This window comes from Panthera pardus, unplaced genomic scaffold, assembly GCF_024362965.1.
Source record: "Panthera pardus isolate Hobbes unplaced genomic scaffold, ASM2436296v1 HiC_scaffold_22, whole genome shotgun sequence".
Lineage (NCBI taxonomy): Eukaryota > Metazoa > Chordata > Mammalia > Carnivora > Felidae > Panthera > Panthera pardus.
The window spans coordinates 71,539,894-71,555,045 of record NW_026526788.1 but is presented as its reverse complement, the minus strand read 5'-3'; the positions used below and the strand labels follow the sequence as shown (position 1 = coordinate 71,555,045).

General features: G+C 36.3%; 1 protein-coding gene across 1 annotated transcript in view; it reads right to left on the bottom strand.

The window, feature by feature from the left end:
- ATRNL1 (attractin like 1) overlaps positions 1-15,152 on the bottom strand; it is a 764,129-nt gene that overhangs the window by 399,137 nt on the left and 349,840 nt on the right. Inside the window, exon 26 of the mRNA XM_019459544.2 lies at positions 871-949. Coding sequence (XP_019315089.2) covers positions 871-949 — 79 coding nt within the window. The remainder of the gene's footprint in view (positions 1-870; positions 950-15,152) is intronic.

The following is a 15,152-nucleotide window of genomic DNA, read 5'->3' as shown; positions in this document are numbered from 1 at the left end:
AGAAACATAACAGAAACCCATGGGGGAGGGGAAGGAAAAAAAAAAAAAAAAAAGAGTTTAGAGTGGGAGAGAGCCAAAGCATTAGAGACTGTTAAAAACTGAGAACAAACTGAGGGTTGATGGGGGGTGGGAGGGAGGGCAGGGTGGGTGATGGGTATTGAGGAGGGCACCTTTTGGGATGAGCACTGGGTGTTGTATGGAAACCAATTTGACAGTAAATTTCATATATTAAAAAATAAAAAAAAAAAAAAAAAAAAAAAAAAGACTGTAGAAAAAGGTACAGAGGAGGATGATTAGAAAGGCAATAAAAGTATATAAATAGCCTAGTAACAAATCTGTTTTGAAATGTCCAAGCCCAGAATGAGTAATAATTCATAATAAAGAACATATTAGAAAGTGAAAAAAAAAAAAAAAAAAAAAAAAAACATACTAGAATTATGAGATAATCATGAAATAGTAAAGATTTGATTCCTTAAAAAAAAATCTAGAAGATAAAAACCAAAAATATTTATCACTGAGAATTTTCTTTTAAATTGCACCAGAGATCCTTCTAAAAGTAAACAGTTTTTATAACTACTTAAAGAAACTGCAAGTTGCTTAATAAATAGTATTAATATATATATATTCAATATGAATTCTAACACTATTTACAATAACTGTTTGTAACTAACCAATCTTTCTACAGAGACTGACTTAAAATGAGAGTGGTAAAGTTTGCTGTAAAGCTTAAAAATTCTAGATTGATTTGTTCAATCTTAATAAGTAAAGTTGATTTGAAACTCTGTATTTAAGAGGCATATACTAATTAAGTCACAGTGATCCACATTTACTCAAATCTTTAAACCAAAGATAAGGTAACATTACTGGTACCTCTCTCCGTCGAGAAGCCCAACATGTTTGTTTGATCTTCCATACCACTGCAGCCACCAGCAATAGGGATAAAAAACAACTGGAAAATAAAATACAAATAATTTTTGCTTAAAACATTAGAAACATGTAATGAAATACAAAAGAATACACAGAGAATTTAAAAGTAAATAGAACTAACCACTCCACTTTGGTAAATAAAGCAAAAGTGGATAAATTAGCAATGTTTAAAATGCTCTCAAGTAAAATCAAAGCATACAGTAATTATTTATATTCCTTGTTATACAGTGTAGTCAATCTTTAAGATTTTTTCTGACAGAAGGAGTATAAATTTATAACTGTTGGTCTTATGAAGCAACAGAAATCAATTTAAAATTGCTATTGAGTCATAAAAGCTTGCAACTTTATAAATTTACATTTCAAACAGGTTCATTCACTTTATCTGTATTAGCAACTATTTTAGATATGAGCATATTCCAGTGGTTTTCAATTGAAGACAATTTTGCTCCCTGTTTACCCCTAGGGCAATCTGGCAATGTCCGGAGACATGTGATAATCACAACATTGATAGGGGTACAACTTGGCATCAGATAAGTAGAGATTTGAATTTGAATACTGCTAAACACCCTGCAATGCACGGAACTGTCCCCAACAGCAAGGAGTTATCCAGTCCAAGTTGTCAGTAGTGCTGAAGTTAAGAAACACTGGCCCATGCTAAAGTTTACACTAAGAAATAATTCAGTCACAGTGTTTATAGGTACGGCTTATACATATTAGGTACAATATAGCCATAAGCTATGAAAATGTGGGATACTTTGTTAACAGTGGTTTGAGACTGGCAAATCTCAAAATAACAGAATTATGTGAGTCTGATTAATCGGTTCCAACCATGTAGCACTGTTTTCTCTCCCTTTGCTCTGCGATCGAACGTTATGCTGTGAAAACACCCAGAGATGAGTAGACCCGGACCACTACAAATTCACTGGTTACAGGTCACTACAAAAAACCTTATCTTCATCCTTAATTGATAATCCTTGTATTCACTCATAAGCTGTGTAAATCTTAACATTTTCTACTTTTGTTAATTCCATAATATATTTTTTTCTCCCTGTTTCACTTGAAGAGAAGATCTTAGAATATTCTTCAAGGATGATAACAAAGGCAATTCTAGCACCTATCCTTTGAGTGCTGAACACATTCCTGATACTGTGCTAAATACATCACATTGATGCTTGGATTTAGTTTTATAAGAACACTTCTGGATGGAATATATGATTCCTATTTTTAAAAAGAAAACCCCAATGCTCAGAAAGTTCAAAATAAATTACTTATAGTCCCAAAGGAAATAAGTGGTAGAGTCAAAATTCAAATCCACCTATGTACGCCTCAGACTCTCTCCTCCCCATCTGTTAAGCAACTCTGATCTTGCACACAATCTCATAAGAGTTGTATTTCCATTTCCATTCTCTAATCTGTTATCCAGTATCAAATAAAGTGGATAAAAAAAGAAAAAGAGAAAAAAGCCTGTGATCCTAATCTTTTTAACCACTGAAGTGCCTTTTGGTCTTAGTAATTATCTTGTCCCTAATATTTATACCCTCTGTTTCATCTTAATTTTAATTTCCACAAGTGCGCAAGTCCCATATCTCCTGAAAAAAAAAAAAAAAAAAACCAACTACCCTATTTTATTGACCCTATCATTTCCTCTAGTTTATTATGTGATCAAGGTAGGCACCTCTATGTCAATTTCCTCATAACCTAGTCTTATTTAACTCCTTGTAATCTGGCATCTGCCTTATATACTAATAAAGTTGTTACTATTAATAATGATTAATATTTATAAAATAGTCAACATTCTAAAGAATACTTTCCTCAAGGTGGCTTTCTAAAAATGAAATAAATAAACTGGTCTCTTCTCTATTAACTGACTTTCACTTCTCAATTGACAACACTAGCCACCCATTCTTTAAAACTTGTTCTTAATACTTTATTTTCTGTTTTAAAGTTTTTATTTAAGTTCCAGTTCCTTAACATACAGTGTAATATTAGTTTCAGGTGTACAATTTATTGATTCAATACTTACATACAACAGCCGGTGCTCATCACAAGTGCCCTCCTTCATACCTATCACCTATTTAACCCACCCACCCCCACCCCCCTCCCCTCTGGTAACGCTCAGTTTGTTCTCCATAGTAAAGTCTGTTTCTTGGTTTGCCTGTCTCTTTTTTCCCCTATGATGATTTGTTTTGTTTCTTAAATTCCACATGAGAGAAATCATATGGTATTTGTCTTTCTCTGAGTTATTTCCTTAGCATAATACTCTCTCGCTCCATATATATACTTACTCAACATCTTATTTATCCATTCATCTACTCGATGGAAATTTGGGCTCTTTCCATAATTTGGCTATTGTAAATAATGCTGCTACAAATATTGGGGTGCATACATGTCTTCAAATTAGTATTTTTTGTATTCTTTGGGCAAATACCTAGTAATGCAATTGCTGGATCACGGGGCAGTTCTATTTTCAACTTCCAGTTTGCATTCCCATCAACAGCGTAAGAGGATTCCCCTTTCTCCACATCCTCACCAACATCTATTATTTCTTATGTTGTTAATTTTAACTATCCTGACTGGTACGAGGGGGCATTTTATTGTGGTTTTGATTTGTATTTCCCTGATGATGATCATGTTAAGCATCTTTTCATGTGTCTGTTGGCCATGTGTATATCTTCTTTAGAAAATGTCTATTCATGTCTTCCCATTTTTAATTAGATGTGTTTTTTGGATATTGAATTCTATCAGATCTTTATATATTTTAGATACTCTTTTCCAGATATGTCATTTGCAAATATCTTTTCCCATTCCATAGGTTGCCTTTTAGTTTTATTGATTGTTTCCTTCACTGCACAGAAGCTTCTTATTTTGATAAAGTCCCAACAGTTTATTTTTGCCTTTGTTTCCCTTTCCTAAGGAGACATATCTAATAAGAAATTGCTATAGCCAATGTCAAAGAGGCTACTGCTGTGTCATCCTCTAGAACTTTTATGGTTTCCTGTCTCACATTCAGATCTTTCATCCATTTCAAATTTATATTTGTGCTTGTGTGTGAAAGTGGTTCAGTTTCATTTTTCTGCCTGTTGCTGTCCACTTTTCCCAACACTATTTGTTGAAGAGACTCTTTTTTTTTTTTTCCCTCAGATATTCTTTCCTCCTTTGTCAAAGATGAATTGACCATAAAGTTGCAAGTTGATTTTTGGATTTTCTATTCTGTTCCATTGATCTATGTGTCTGTTTTTGTCGCAATACCGTACTATCTTAATCAAACTAGAGCGTTGTAATATAACTTGAATTCCAGAATTGTGATGCCTACAGCTTTGCTTTTCCTTTTCAAGGTTGCTTTGGCTATTCGGGGTCTTTTGTGCTTCCATACAAATTTCAGGATTGTTCTAACTTTGCGAAAAATGCTGTTGGTATTTTGATAGGGATTGCATTAAATATATAGATTGCTTTGGGTAATATAGCCATTTTACCAATATTTGTTCTTCTAATCCATGAGCATGGAATGTTTTCAATTTCTTTGTGTCATCTTAAATTTCTTTCATCAGTGTTTTATAGTTTTCAGAGTATAGGTTTATTACCTCTTTAATTAGGTTTATTCCTAGATATCCTATGGTTTTTGATGCAATTGTAAATAGGATTGATTCCTTGATTTCTCTTTCTGCTGCTTTATTACTGGTATATAGAAATACAACAGATTTCTGCATGTTGATTTTGTATCCTGCAATTTCACTGAATTTATCAGTTCTAGCAATTTTTTGGTGGGGACCTTCAGTTTTTCTACATACAGTATCATGTCATCTGCAAATAGTGAAAGTTTTAATTCTTCCTTGTTGATTAGGATGCTTTTTATTTCTTTTTGTTGTCTGACTGCTGTGGCTAGGACTTACAGTACTATGTTGGATAAAAATGGCGAGAGTCGATATCTTTGTCTTGTTCCTGACCTTCATGGAAGAACTCTCAATATTTCCTTGTTGAGGATGATATTAGCTGTGGGCTTTTTATATGTGGCCTTTATTATGTTGAGGTGTGTTCCCTTTAGCCCTACTTTGTTGAAGGATTTCATCAAGAATGGATGCTGTATTTTGTGAAATGCTTTGTCTGCATATTGAAAGGATCATACAGGGTTCTTATCCTTTCTTTTATCAATGCGTTGTATCACACTGATTGATTTGCAAATATCGAACCACCCTTGCGGCCCAGGAATAAATCCTGCTTGATGGTGGTGAATGATTCTTTTAATACACTGTTGGATTCGGTTTGGTAGCATTTTATTGAGAATTTCTGCATCCATTTCATCAGGGATATTAGCCTGTAATTTTATTTTTTAATGGAATCTTTGTCTGGTTTTAAATCAAGATAATGTTGGCTTCATAGAATGAATTTGGAAGTTTTCCTTTCTTTTCTATTTTTTGGACTAGTTTGAGAAGAATAGGTATGAGCTCTTCTTTAAATATTTGGTAAAATTTGCCTGTGAAGCCATCTGGCCTTGACTTTTGTTTGTTGGGAGATATTTAATTCAATTTTTTTTTTTTTCTGGTTATTGGTCTGTTCAAGTTTTCTATTTCTTCCTGTTTCAATTTTGGTAGTTTATATGTTTCTAGGAATTTATTCTTTTTCTCCGGGTTGTCCAATTTTTTGGCATATAATTTTTCACAATATTCTCTCATAATTGTTTGTATTTCTGTGGTGTTGTTTGTTATTTCTCCTGTCTCATTTGTGAGTTTATTTATTTGGGTCTTTTTTCTTTTTGATAAATCTTGCTAGGGGGTTATCGATTTTATTAATTTTTTTGAAGAAATTATCTTATTGGTTTCCCTTCATCCTTCCTGACATAGTACAGGGTCAGTGAAAGTTGGCTGCATTCCAGGTTTCCTCTTTTAAATTATGGACATTCCCTAAAAGCCAGTTTACATCATGCTGTTGTTACCTTCTCTTGCTCTCAGAAAGCGCAAGCTCAGTTATCCTCATGGTCTCAGCTATAACCTTAATTGGAATGATTTCCAAACCTTTATCATTAGACCTGCCCAAATGAAAGCATCTTGTCACTAAAGGTGAACTAACATTTATTTCAGATGCCCTCCCAGGAAAGAAATTCCCAGCAAACTCTGTAATCCAGCCCCTAATCACTCATCAAAGCTGAGAAGCCGCTGACTCACAAGCATTCTATTTTTAGCTAGCTCAAACTAGAAAAATGTTCTTCTATTAAGCTCTTTCTAACTTTTATCAATCAATGCTGCTTCTGCCTTCTGGGTTATATGTTAAAACTTCTTTATATATTTGAAGAAGCCTACAGGATTCCTTCTAGTTCACTAGTTCTCAGTCAGAAAAGTTTTGTACTCCAGAAGATATCTGGTAGTGTCTGGAGACATTTTGGTTTCACCATTTGGTGGACATCTAGTGGGATGCTGGTAAATGCCTTACAAAACACAAGTCACCCCCCCCCCCATAACAGAGATTTTCCCATCTTAATATTCCAATAGTGCCATGAAACCCTGTTCTAGTCTGAATTATTGCCATTGTTGTATCCCAGATTAACACTGTAACTGTTAAAATGTGGTAGTAAAAAGTAAAGACTAAGAATCCATTTATCTGAATTTGAGTCCTTTAACATGAGATATATCACCTCCAATATACTGTGCCCAATCTGAACTCATGAATAAAATTCATAATAATAAAAGACACAAACATCCATTGAGTAATATGTACCAAGTACGGTTATGTGTTTTACATGGATTATTCAATTACCACAATCACACATGATATACCACGTATACTGTTATGAACTTATTTAAAGACAAGAGAGCTAAGTCATAGAGACTCTAAATAAGTTGCCTAAGTTACAAAAGTCTTAAATTGCAAGTTCTCCCTTTCTCCCAACTTCTTTTGATTCACCATTTCTTTTCAGCTAAAATGTAAAAACACATTCAACTTCAGAATCCCTGTGCCAAGGGGCGTCTGGGTGGCTCAGTCAGTTAAGCCTCCAATTTTGGATCAGATCCTAATCTCACAGCTCAGCCTCTGAGTTCGAGCCCCGCCTCAGGCTCTGTACTGACAGGTCAGAGCCTGGAAACTGCTTAGGATTCTGAGTCTCTGTCTCTCTTTGCACACCCCCACTCCCACCCCCATCCCACTCACACTCTGTGTGTGTCTCTCTCTCTCGAAAATAAACATGAAAAAAATAATAAAACCAAGATGATGTCAACAAATAGGCAAAACAATAAAGTTTTCACAAAATTTTAATAATCTCCAATAAATATTAGAAACCTAGCGAAATATACCTCAGTTCCTGGCATATAGTAGTTGTCATTAAGTTTTTGTTAAATGAATGAAATTCATTCTTCAATAGATTGAAAAATCTGTAATTGTTTCTGATATTAGATGTCCTATTTGGCATTTTAATCCCTATAGCAAGGAAATATTTACAAATATTTTTTTTTATTTCTAATAAACCAAACTGCAAATAAAAGTTATAGTCCCTTTTTTAAGGGACCATAAAAACAAAGATTCTTGACAGATTTACCCAGCATTGTTGAAAACTCATTCTTACGTGACTATCAGAAAATGCTAGTCCATACTGACAATCCTGGAAACCTTTAGAATGACAAAATTTCCATCAGTCTTCATTACTTGATAGAGCAGTGCCCTGCACACCGCCCTGTTCTTTCCACTGGTTTCCTTATGCCCAATGGATGCTCAGTGAGTGAGAAATAAACTTTTATTAAATCATGTGACTAAGATTTCTGGGTTTATCTGGTCTAATTAGCTTTTCCCTAATATCTCTTTTAACTCAAAGGTCTTAATGGGTAACATCAAGTATTAGCATCCCTTAATCTACTATGTGGCACTTTGGTCAGAGAAAAACTAGTTTCACTGCTTTCTTTCACATCTTCTTTTTTCTTTCATATTATACAATAGCTCGTACTGCTCCTTAGTATAGATATGGGTAGGGGGGGCACGCAGGAATAATTGGGCATTCATTTCTTAATAAAGTCTGCTGTATAATAATGCCAGAAGATCTGAAAGGTTCAACACCCTTTAGTAAAATCCTCCTAATGGAAATAGAAAAAAAAAACAGAAATGAAAAGAAATATAAAAAGGCAAGTACATGAGCTACAGGAATAAAAAAGAGAAGCGTAGGAACTTAGGGAGAAATATTTCAATAATTTGATTTTAACCTTCATAAAATGGTCATTATGGAAAGGATTCTTAATATGAAAAACCATGGAACTCATTAGGTATTCTCATTTAGTGAAAATTAAAAAGAATTCAATAAGTGTAACACAGTGTGGTATAAGGTTATATTGTAAAGCAGGTTTCTAGTGACAAAGAAATATCCTCTGGTGGTAATCTAGTTGGCCAAATGCAAAAAGAGATAATATTGTCACTATTTTATAGCAATTTGAGGTTAATTGATCATAAAATTCAAGTCTTAAATACATATTTTAAAAGATGGTTTGGGCATATTAATCTTTTATTCCACTGAAAAATGCTACAAACTAGGGAATTGTTTTGAAATATAGAAACATATTATTTTAAAAAGTAGTTTACCTCCTAATAACTGCTATTCCAGAAAATATCTTTCAAGGGTTTTAAAAATACCTTCCTAACACTTGAAAGATGTTTTTTTTTCTTATCAACTAAAATATTAACAAAGTAAATTGCTAACTTACAATGCAATAAAAACTCCATATTTAAAAAATTATTTGTTTTAGTTATTAGATTGGCAAAGATGAAAAATCAACAAGGTCTAGTGGGTAAAGGTGGAAAAACAATGTGTTCATTGCAATAAATTGTTACGAATTTTCTGAGGATTGTTAAGCAAGAGTTAATTATACCTTAGGATGCATTGTCAGCTAAGATGATTTCAAAGGCAAGAGACAGAAATCTAACACAAAATGGTATAAACAATATCAGGACTAAATGGATTTTATACTTCCTGCTATGAAAATAAATTGTGTTCTCCCAAGATTCCTATGCTGAAGTCCAACATCCAATGTGACTATATTTTAGAGATAAGTAATTTAGGAGGTAATCAGGTTAAATGAGGTCATTAGGGTAGGGTCCTGATTCAACAGTATTTTGTTTTCAATTTTCTTTAAATTAAAAAAAAATGATGCTTATTTATTTATTATTTATTTTTTTTAAAGAAAGAGAGAGAGCAAGCCAGGGAGGGGCAGAGAAAGAAAGGGAGAGAGAAATCCCAAGCATGTTCCATGCTATCAGCCCAGAGCCCCCACGCAGGGCTTGAACCAACGAACTGTGAAATCATGACCTGAGCAGAAATTGAGTTGAATGGTCAACCAACTGAGCCACCCAGGTGCCCTAGGATTAGTGTTCTTATAAGAAGATACCCAGAGAGCTTGCTTTTTCCTTTTTTTGTTCTTCTCTTCTCTTTTCCTTTTCTTTTATCTTTCTCTCTCCCCCTCTCTCTCTCTTCCTCCTTCTCAACCCCTCCCAGCCTTCCTCTCCCTCTTCTTCCATTGTGCACACACTGAAGAAAGGCCATGTGAGCACACAGTGAGAAAGTGGCCATTGGTAAGCCAAGAGGAAGCCTACATCAGAAACCAACCACTCCAGCACCCTGATCTTGGACTCCTCAGCCCCCCGGACTGTGAGATAATAAATTTCTGTGGTTTAAGCCACTAGTCTGTGTAGTATTTTGTATGGCAGCATGAGCAGAGGCAGATTTGGGTACCAGGAAGTGGGTGCTGCTTGTAACAAATGTCTATAAATGTGGAAGCAGCCCTGGAACTGAGTAATGGGTAGAGGCTGGGGGAAATCTGAGGAGCATGCGAGAAAAAGCCTTGATTTCTATGAAGAGACTGTTGGAAGAAATGGATGATGTTAAAAGCGGTTCTGGAGAGAGCTCAGAAAGAATCAAGTACAGCTAGAGAGAAGGTCTCTCTTCTTAGAGAATGCATAAATGATCACAAACAGAATGTTGATATACATACATACAGATGTTAAAGACCATTCTGGTAAAGTCTCAGATAGAAATAAGCAACATGTTAATAGGAACTGGAGGAAAGGCCATCCTTGTTATAAAGTGGCAAAGAACTTAGCTGAATTGTGTTCCAGTGTTTTGTGGAAGGTAGAATTTACAAGCAATAAAATTGGATATTAGCAGAGAATACTTCTAAGCAGAGTATTGAAGACAGAGCTTTGGATCTCCTCATGGCTTATAGCTAAATGCAAGAAGAGAGATGAGTTGGAGAAGGAACTGTCTAGAAAAAAAGGAACAAGAACTTGGAGGTTTGCAAAATTCTCAGCTTAAACCATATTGCAAAATCTGAAAAATCATGTTCTGAAGATAACATTAAAGGGTGTAGCTGAGCAACCATTTATAAAAAAGAGATCATGGGTATGATTCAGGGACTTAATCAGCCATCTCAGCAGAACCAGGAATAGAGATGAGATTTTACCAGCAGAGACACTGTGAGTGTGAACTGAAGGGGGCAGAGAAAACAAAAGGGAATGAAAGAAGGGTGTCAGGCTTCTTGGATTCTACAGATTGGGACCATGGAGCTATTTATTCAGTTGGGAATGTGCTTTACCCTTTAAGAAAAGGGAGTGATCCTAAAGTTAAGTAAGAGATCATCAGGGCAAGACTGGTTGGTTGTTCCTTAATCTTCAAGGGTGGGACCTCTGTGGGGACCAAGATGCCACCATCTAGGGATAAAGGGGGATAAAGCTGCAGCACAGTGCTGCAGGGGCAGGGCCACCTCACAATGCTAAGAAGGCGGGGCCACTCCGTAGAGCTGTGTGGTGACACCGTCACCCCAGTGTATCTGGACGAAGGGCACTGAACCAGAGGATTATTCTCAAATCTTTAACATTTGGTGGAATTTGCCTTGCTAGGTTTTAGACTTGCTTGGGACCAGTTCCCCCTTTCTTCTTCAGATATCTCCCTTAAGAATTGAGAATGCCGACCCAACCATGGTATTTTGGAATCATATAAATTGTCTGGTTTTACTGGTTCACAGGTAGAGAAAATATTGCCTCAGGATGAATTGTATCCTAAATCTCATCCATATCTGATATAGATGGTATTTACATGAGGCTTCAGACTTTAAAACTAGAGCTGATGTAGGAATGAGTTAAGGCTTTTGAGATTGTTGGGATGGAGTGGATGTATTTCGCATGCAAAAAGGACATGATTGTGGGAGGCCACAGGCAGAATATAACGGATGAATTGTATTCCTCCAAAATTCATATGTTGAAACCCTAAACCTGAAAGTGATTATATTTGAAAATAGGGACTTTGGGTTGTAACTGAGGCTAAATGAGGTCATAAGGGAGGAATCCTGAACCAACAGAATTAGTGTCCTTATAAAAAGAGACCCCAGAGAGCTGGCATTTTCTCTCCATCTCCTTGCATTGAGGAAAAGCGATGTGAACGCACAGCAAGAATACAACCGTCTGCAAACCAAGAATTCTCACACCAGAAACCAACAATACTCGCACTCAAATCTTGGACTTCCCAGCCAGCAGGACTGTAGGATTTATAAATTTCTGGTGTTAAAGCCACTCTGTCTGCGGTACGGCAGCCAAGCCGACTAAGACACTCTTCAAGGTCAGAAGGGAAAAAATAACTGCCAGGTTTGGACTGATCGGCACGCTGGCTACATCGCTCTCTGATTCTCCGAACTATACACTCTACTGTGCATCAGCTGTGGCCTCAGGCCCGTTTCCCTCTTAGGAATACAAACGGATGCAGGAATTCCAGGACTCCCATTACATACCATTCATTACACATGGCTACTCTTCACCTATCACATGCCTATTGAAGCTAGGCACTAACTGGCTTTAGGCCACCTGTGAAGCTAGTGAGGGATCAATCCCACTCAAATAAATTCATTGCTGTATACCCATATGGAAGGAGTTAAATGAAGGCTGAGAAATAACCCATAAAATATACTTTAGATATCATTTATGTAAAATTCATAGGAAAATACCCAAATGAACTCCCTCCAAACTGCTAACAGATTTACAATTTTACAGAGCATCTTTGATAAATCCTTCCTTGAAATAGTTTACATAAGGTAGGGAGAAACAACATCTCCTAAGGAAGATCTTCATGGTTAACTCCTCCTGTTACAAATAATCTGCCTGGATAATACCTTAATCTCCCAAACTTACAACAGAAATTGATTAATGGTCATTGTATACAAATGCTCTTTTCTACACCCAATTTTTATTTAAAGCACACCTTAATGAAATCATGTGGTTAGGGTAAATGTTTTAATTATAAGATTTCCTTAATATTTTAAAAGTAGGAAATGCTCTTCTTAAAAAAAACTTTTCTAGACCATCAGTTCTAGTTTTCTAGAACATAGCATACACAGAAATATCACAAGCACACAGCTCAGTGAATTATCACAAAGGTAATATACCCATGTAACCAACATCCCAATAAAACAATAGTAATTTACCCATTCCTTCCTCCTCAAAGGTAGCTCTCATGCTGATTTTTAATACCGTAGTTTGGTTCTACCTATTTCTGAACTTCATACAAATGAAATCCTACAGTATTTGTTCTTTTGTTTCTGGCTTCCTTTGTTCAACACTATTGTTTGGAGTGACATCTATATTGTTCTTGTAGGATTAGTTTGGTTTTTTTCTGTTACCCCATATTTTTTCCTTTATACGGCTATATTCTCCATTCCGTTATTTTTGGGTATTTGAGATATTCTCAGGTTTTGGCTATTTAAAACACACTGCTATAGCTATTTTTGCATGGCTTTTGATGGAATGGAATTGTGGGACCACACAGTATGTGTGAATTCCACTTCAGGGTGCAGTGTCAGCTTGTTTTCAGTTGTTGCCCCAGTTCCTAGACTATCAAAAGTGTGGAGAGTGCCAGCACCCTCTCCAACATTTGGTTCTTGTTTTTGCTTTGCTTTGTTTTTTGTTTGTTTGTTTATTTGTTTCTTTTAGCCACTGTAATAGGTATATGGGAAGTAGAATTATACTGTGGTTTTCGGGGCGCCTGGGTGGCGCAGTCGGTTAAGCGTCCGACTTCAGCCAGGTCACGATCTCGCGGTCCGTGAGTTCGAGCCCCGCGTCAGGCTCCGGGCTGATGGCTCGGAGCCTGGAGCCTGTTTCCCATTCTGTGTCTCCCTCTCTCTCTGCCCCTCCCCCGTTCATGCTCTGTCTCTCTCTGTCCCAAAAATAAATAAAAAACGTTGAAAAAAAATTAAAAAAAAAAAAAAAAAAAGAATTATACTGTGGTTTTAATTTGTATTCCCTGAGGAAAATTAGGTTGAGCAATAAACGTTGGCATTCCTTGTCTTGCTAACAAAACTTAAGAATGGTCCACTTCCGTCACAGCCCTCTCTACTTGTTGAGTTTGTATTCTACTGGGAATGTTGATACTCCCTATAACAATACTTTGTTTCAGCCCATCTGTAGGCTGTGGTTACAACGCACTGGAAGCTCAGAAGCATTTTCAGGGCTGTTTGAGTCTGTCCTTCAGGTTCAGTCTGGGGCCTAAACCCACTTCTAACCACCAGCTAGGTCTCAGATTCTTTGGTATGCTAATTAGGATCATAGCCTCATAAGTCCCAGAAATTCATAAACAACTTAGGGGATGGCTTTTTTTCTTTCTGTTATTTCCCAGATCCTTTCTGGTTCCCTGGGCTCCACTTTTTATCCTCTGCTCAGAAACTGCCCAGTTCTGTGATGGTGCCACATTCTGTGCTAGGAGGACAGAGAAAAGGAAAATTAGCAATGGCGTTTGTCTTGGCCCTCTTGTAACCACAACTCTACCTTATATTAAGGAAGATTCCTCTCCCTCCGAGATTTGGCTCTTCCAGCTTCTCATTCCTAGCCATTTTTGCTGCAGCCAGCCAATGTTACTCCTGCAAGGCTGCTTGGGATCGGGGGTGAGTGAATTAAGGACAAAGAGGAAAAAATGGAAGGGGGTTCTCCACTACTCACTCTGAGCTTTAAGTGTTTCCTTTGCAGGGGCATCTGGGTGATTCAGTTGGTTAAACATTGGACTCTTGGCTTTGCTTCAGGTCATGATCTCACAGTTCTTGGGTTTGAGCCCACGTTGGGGCTGACAGCACAGAGCCTCCCTGGGATCCTCTTTCTCCCTGTCTCTCTGGCCCTCCACACCCCCCTCTCAAAATAAATAAATAAACTTAAAAGAGTTTCCTTTTCTACACCGTAACTCAGAACTAGGGGATATTTCCAGAATGTTTCTTGTCTAGATCTCAGTAGTCACTCTGAGTTTTCAGCCTGCATTTAGTTTCAAGTCAGGGGATACCAAAGGAAAGTAACAGTAAATTCCCAAACAGTTCAGGGGCACTTTCAATTCTGGTCTTCTCTGATCTTCCTGCTGATACTTACTTTTCAGAATTATCAAATAGCTGCCCCTAGATTTTATCCAGGTTTTACAGTAGAAATCAGTGGGAGATTTAAAAAAAGATGGATATTTACAGCCTTCAACTTAAAGTCACTAGCTATATTAGCCTTAAGAAGAGAGTCAGCCTGTCCTTTGAATCTTTGAAGCCAGGCATTGATTAACTTATTCTTTCCAGCTATGAAAGTCCTAGATGGCATCTTCTACCAATCTAAGGCTGTTTCATCTACACTGAAAATCTGTTGTTTAGTGTAGCCACCTTTGTTACCTATCTTAGCTAGATCTTCTGGATAATTTGCTGCAGCTTCTACATCATACTTAGTGGTGAAAGATTAAAAGCTTTTCCTCTAAAATCAGGAAGAAGATACCTGCTTCTGCCACATCTATTCAATGTGGTAGTGGATAGAGCAATTGACAAGAAAAAGAAATAAAAGGCACCCAAATTGGAAAAGAAGAAATAAAATTATATGTTTGCAAATAATAGGACCTTATATGTAGGAAACCCTAAAAGTTCTACAAACACAAAAAAACTTAGAATTAATAAATAAATGCAGCAAAGTAGCAGGACACAAAGTCAACATAAAAATGTGCTGAAGTTCTATACACTAATTTCTGAAAAGAAATTAATTAAACACCTCCATTTACAATAGCATCAAAAAGGATAAAATACTTGGGAATTAATCAAGGAAGTGAAAGACTTGTACAATAAAAACTACAAAATATTGCTGAAAATATATTAAAGACAAGTAAACAGAAAGACATTTCACGTTCATGGATTTGAAGACTCAATATCTTCAAGATTTGACACTATCCAAAGCAATCTACACATACAGTACAATCCCTATCAAAATCCCAA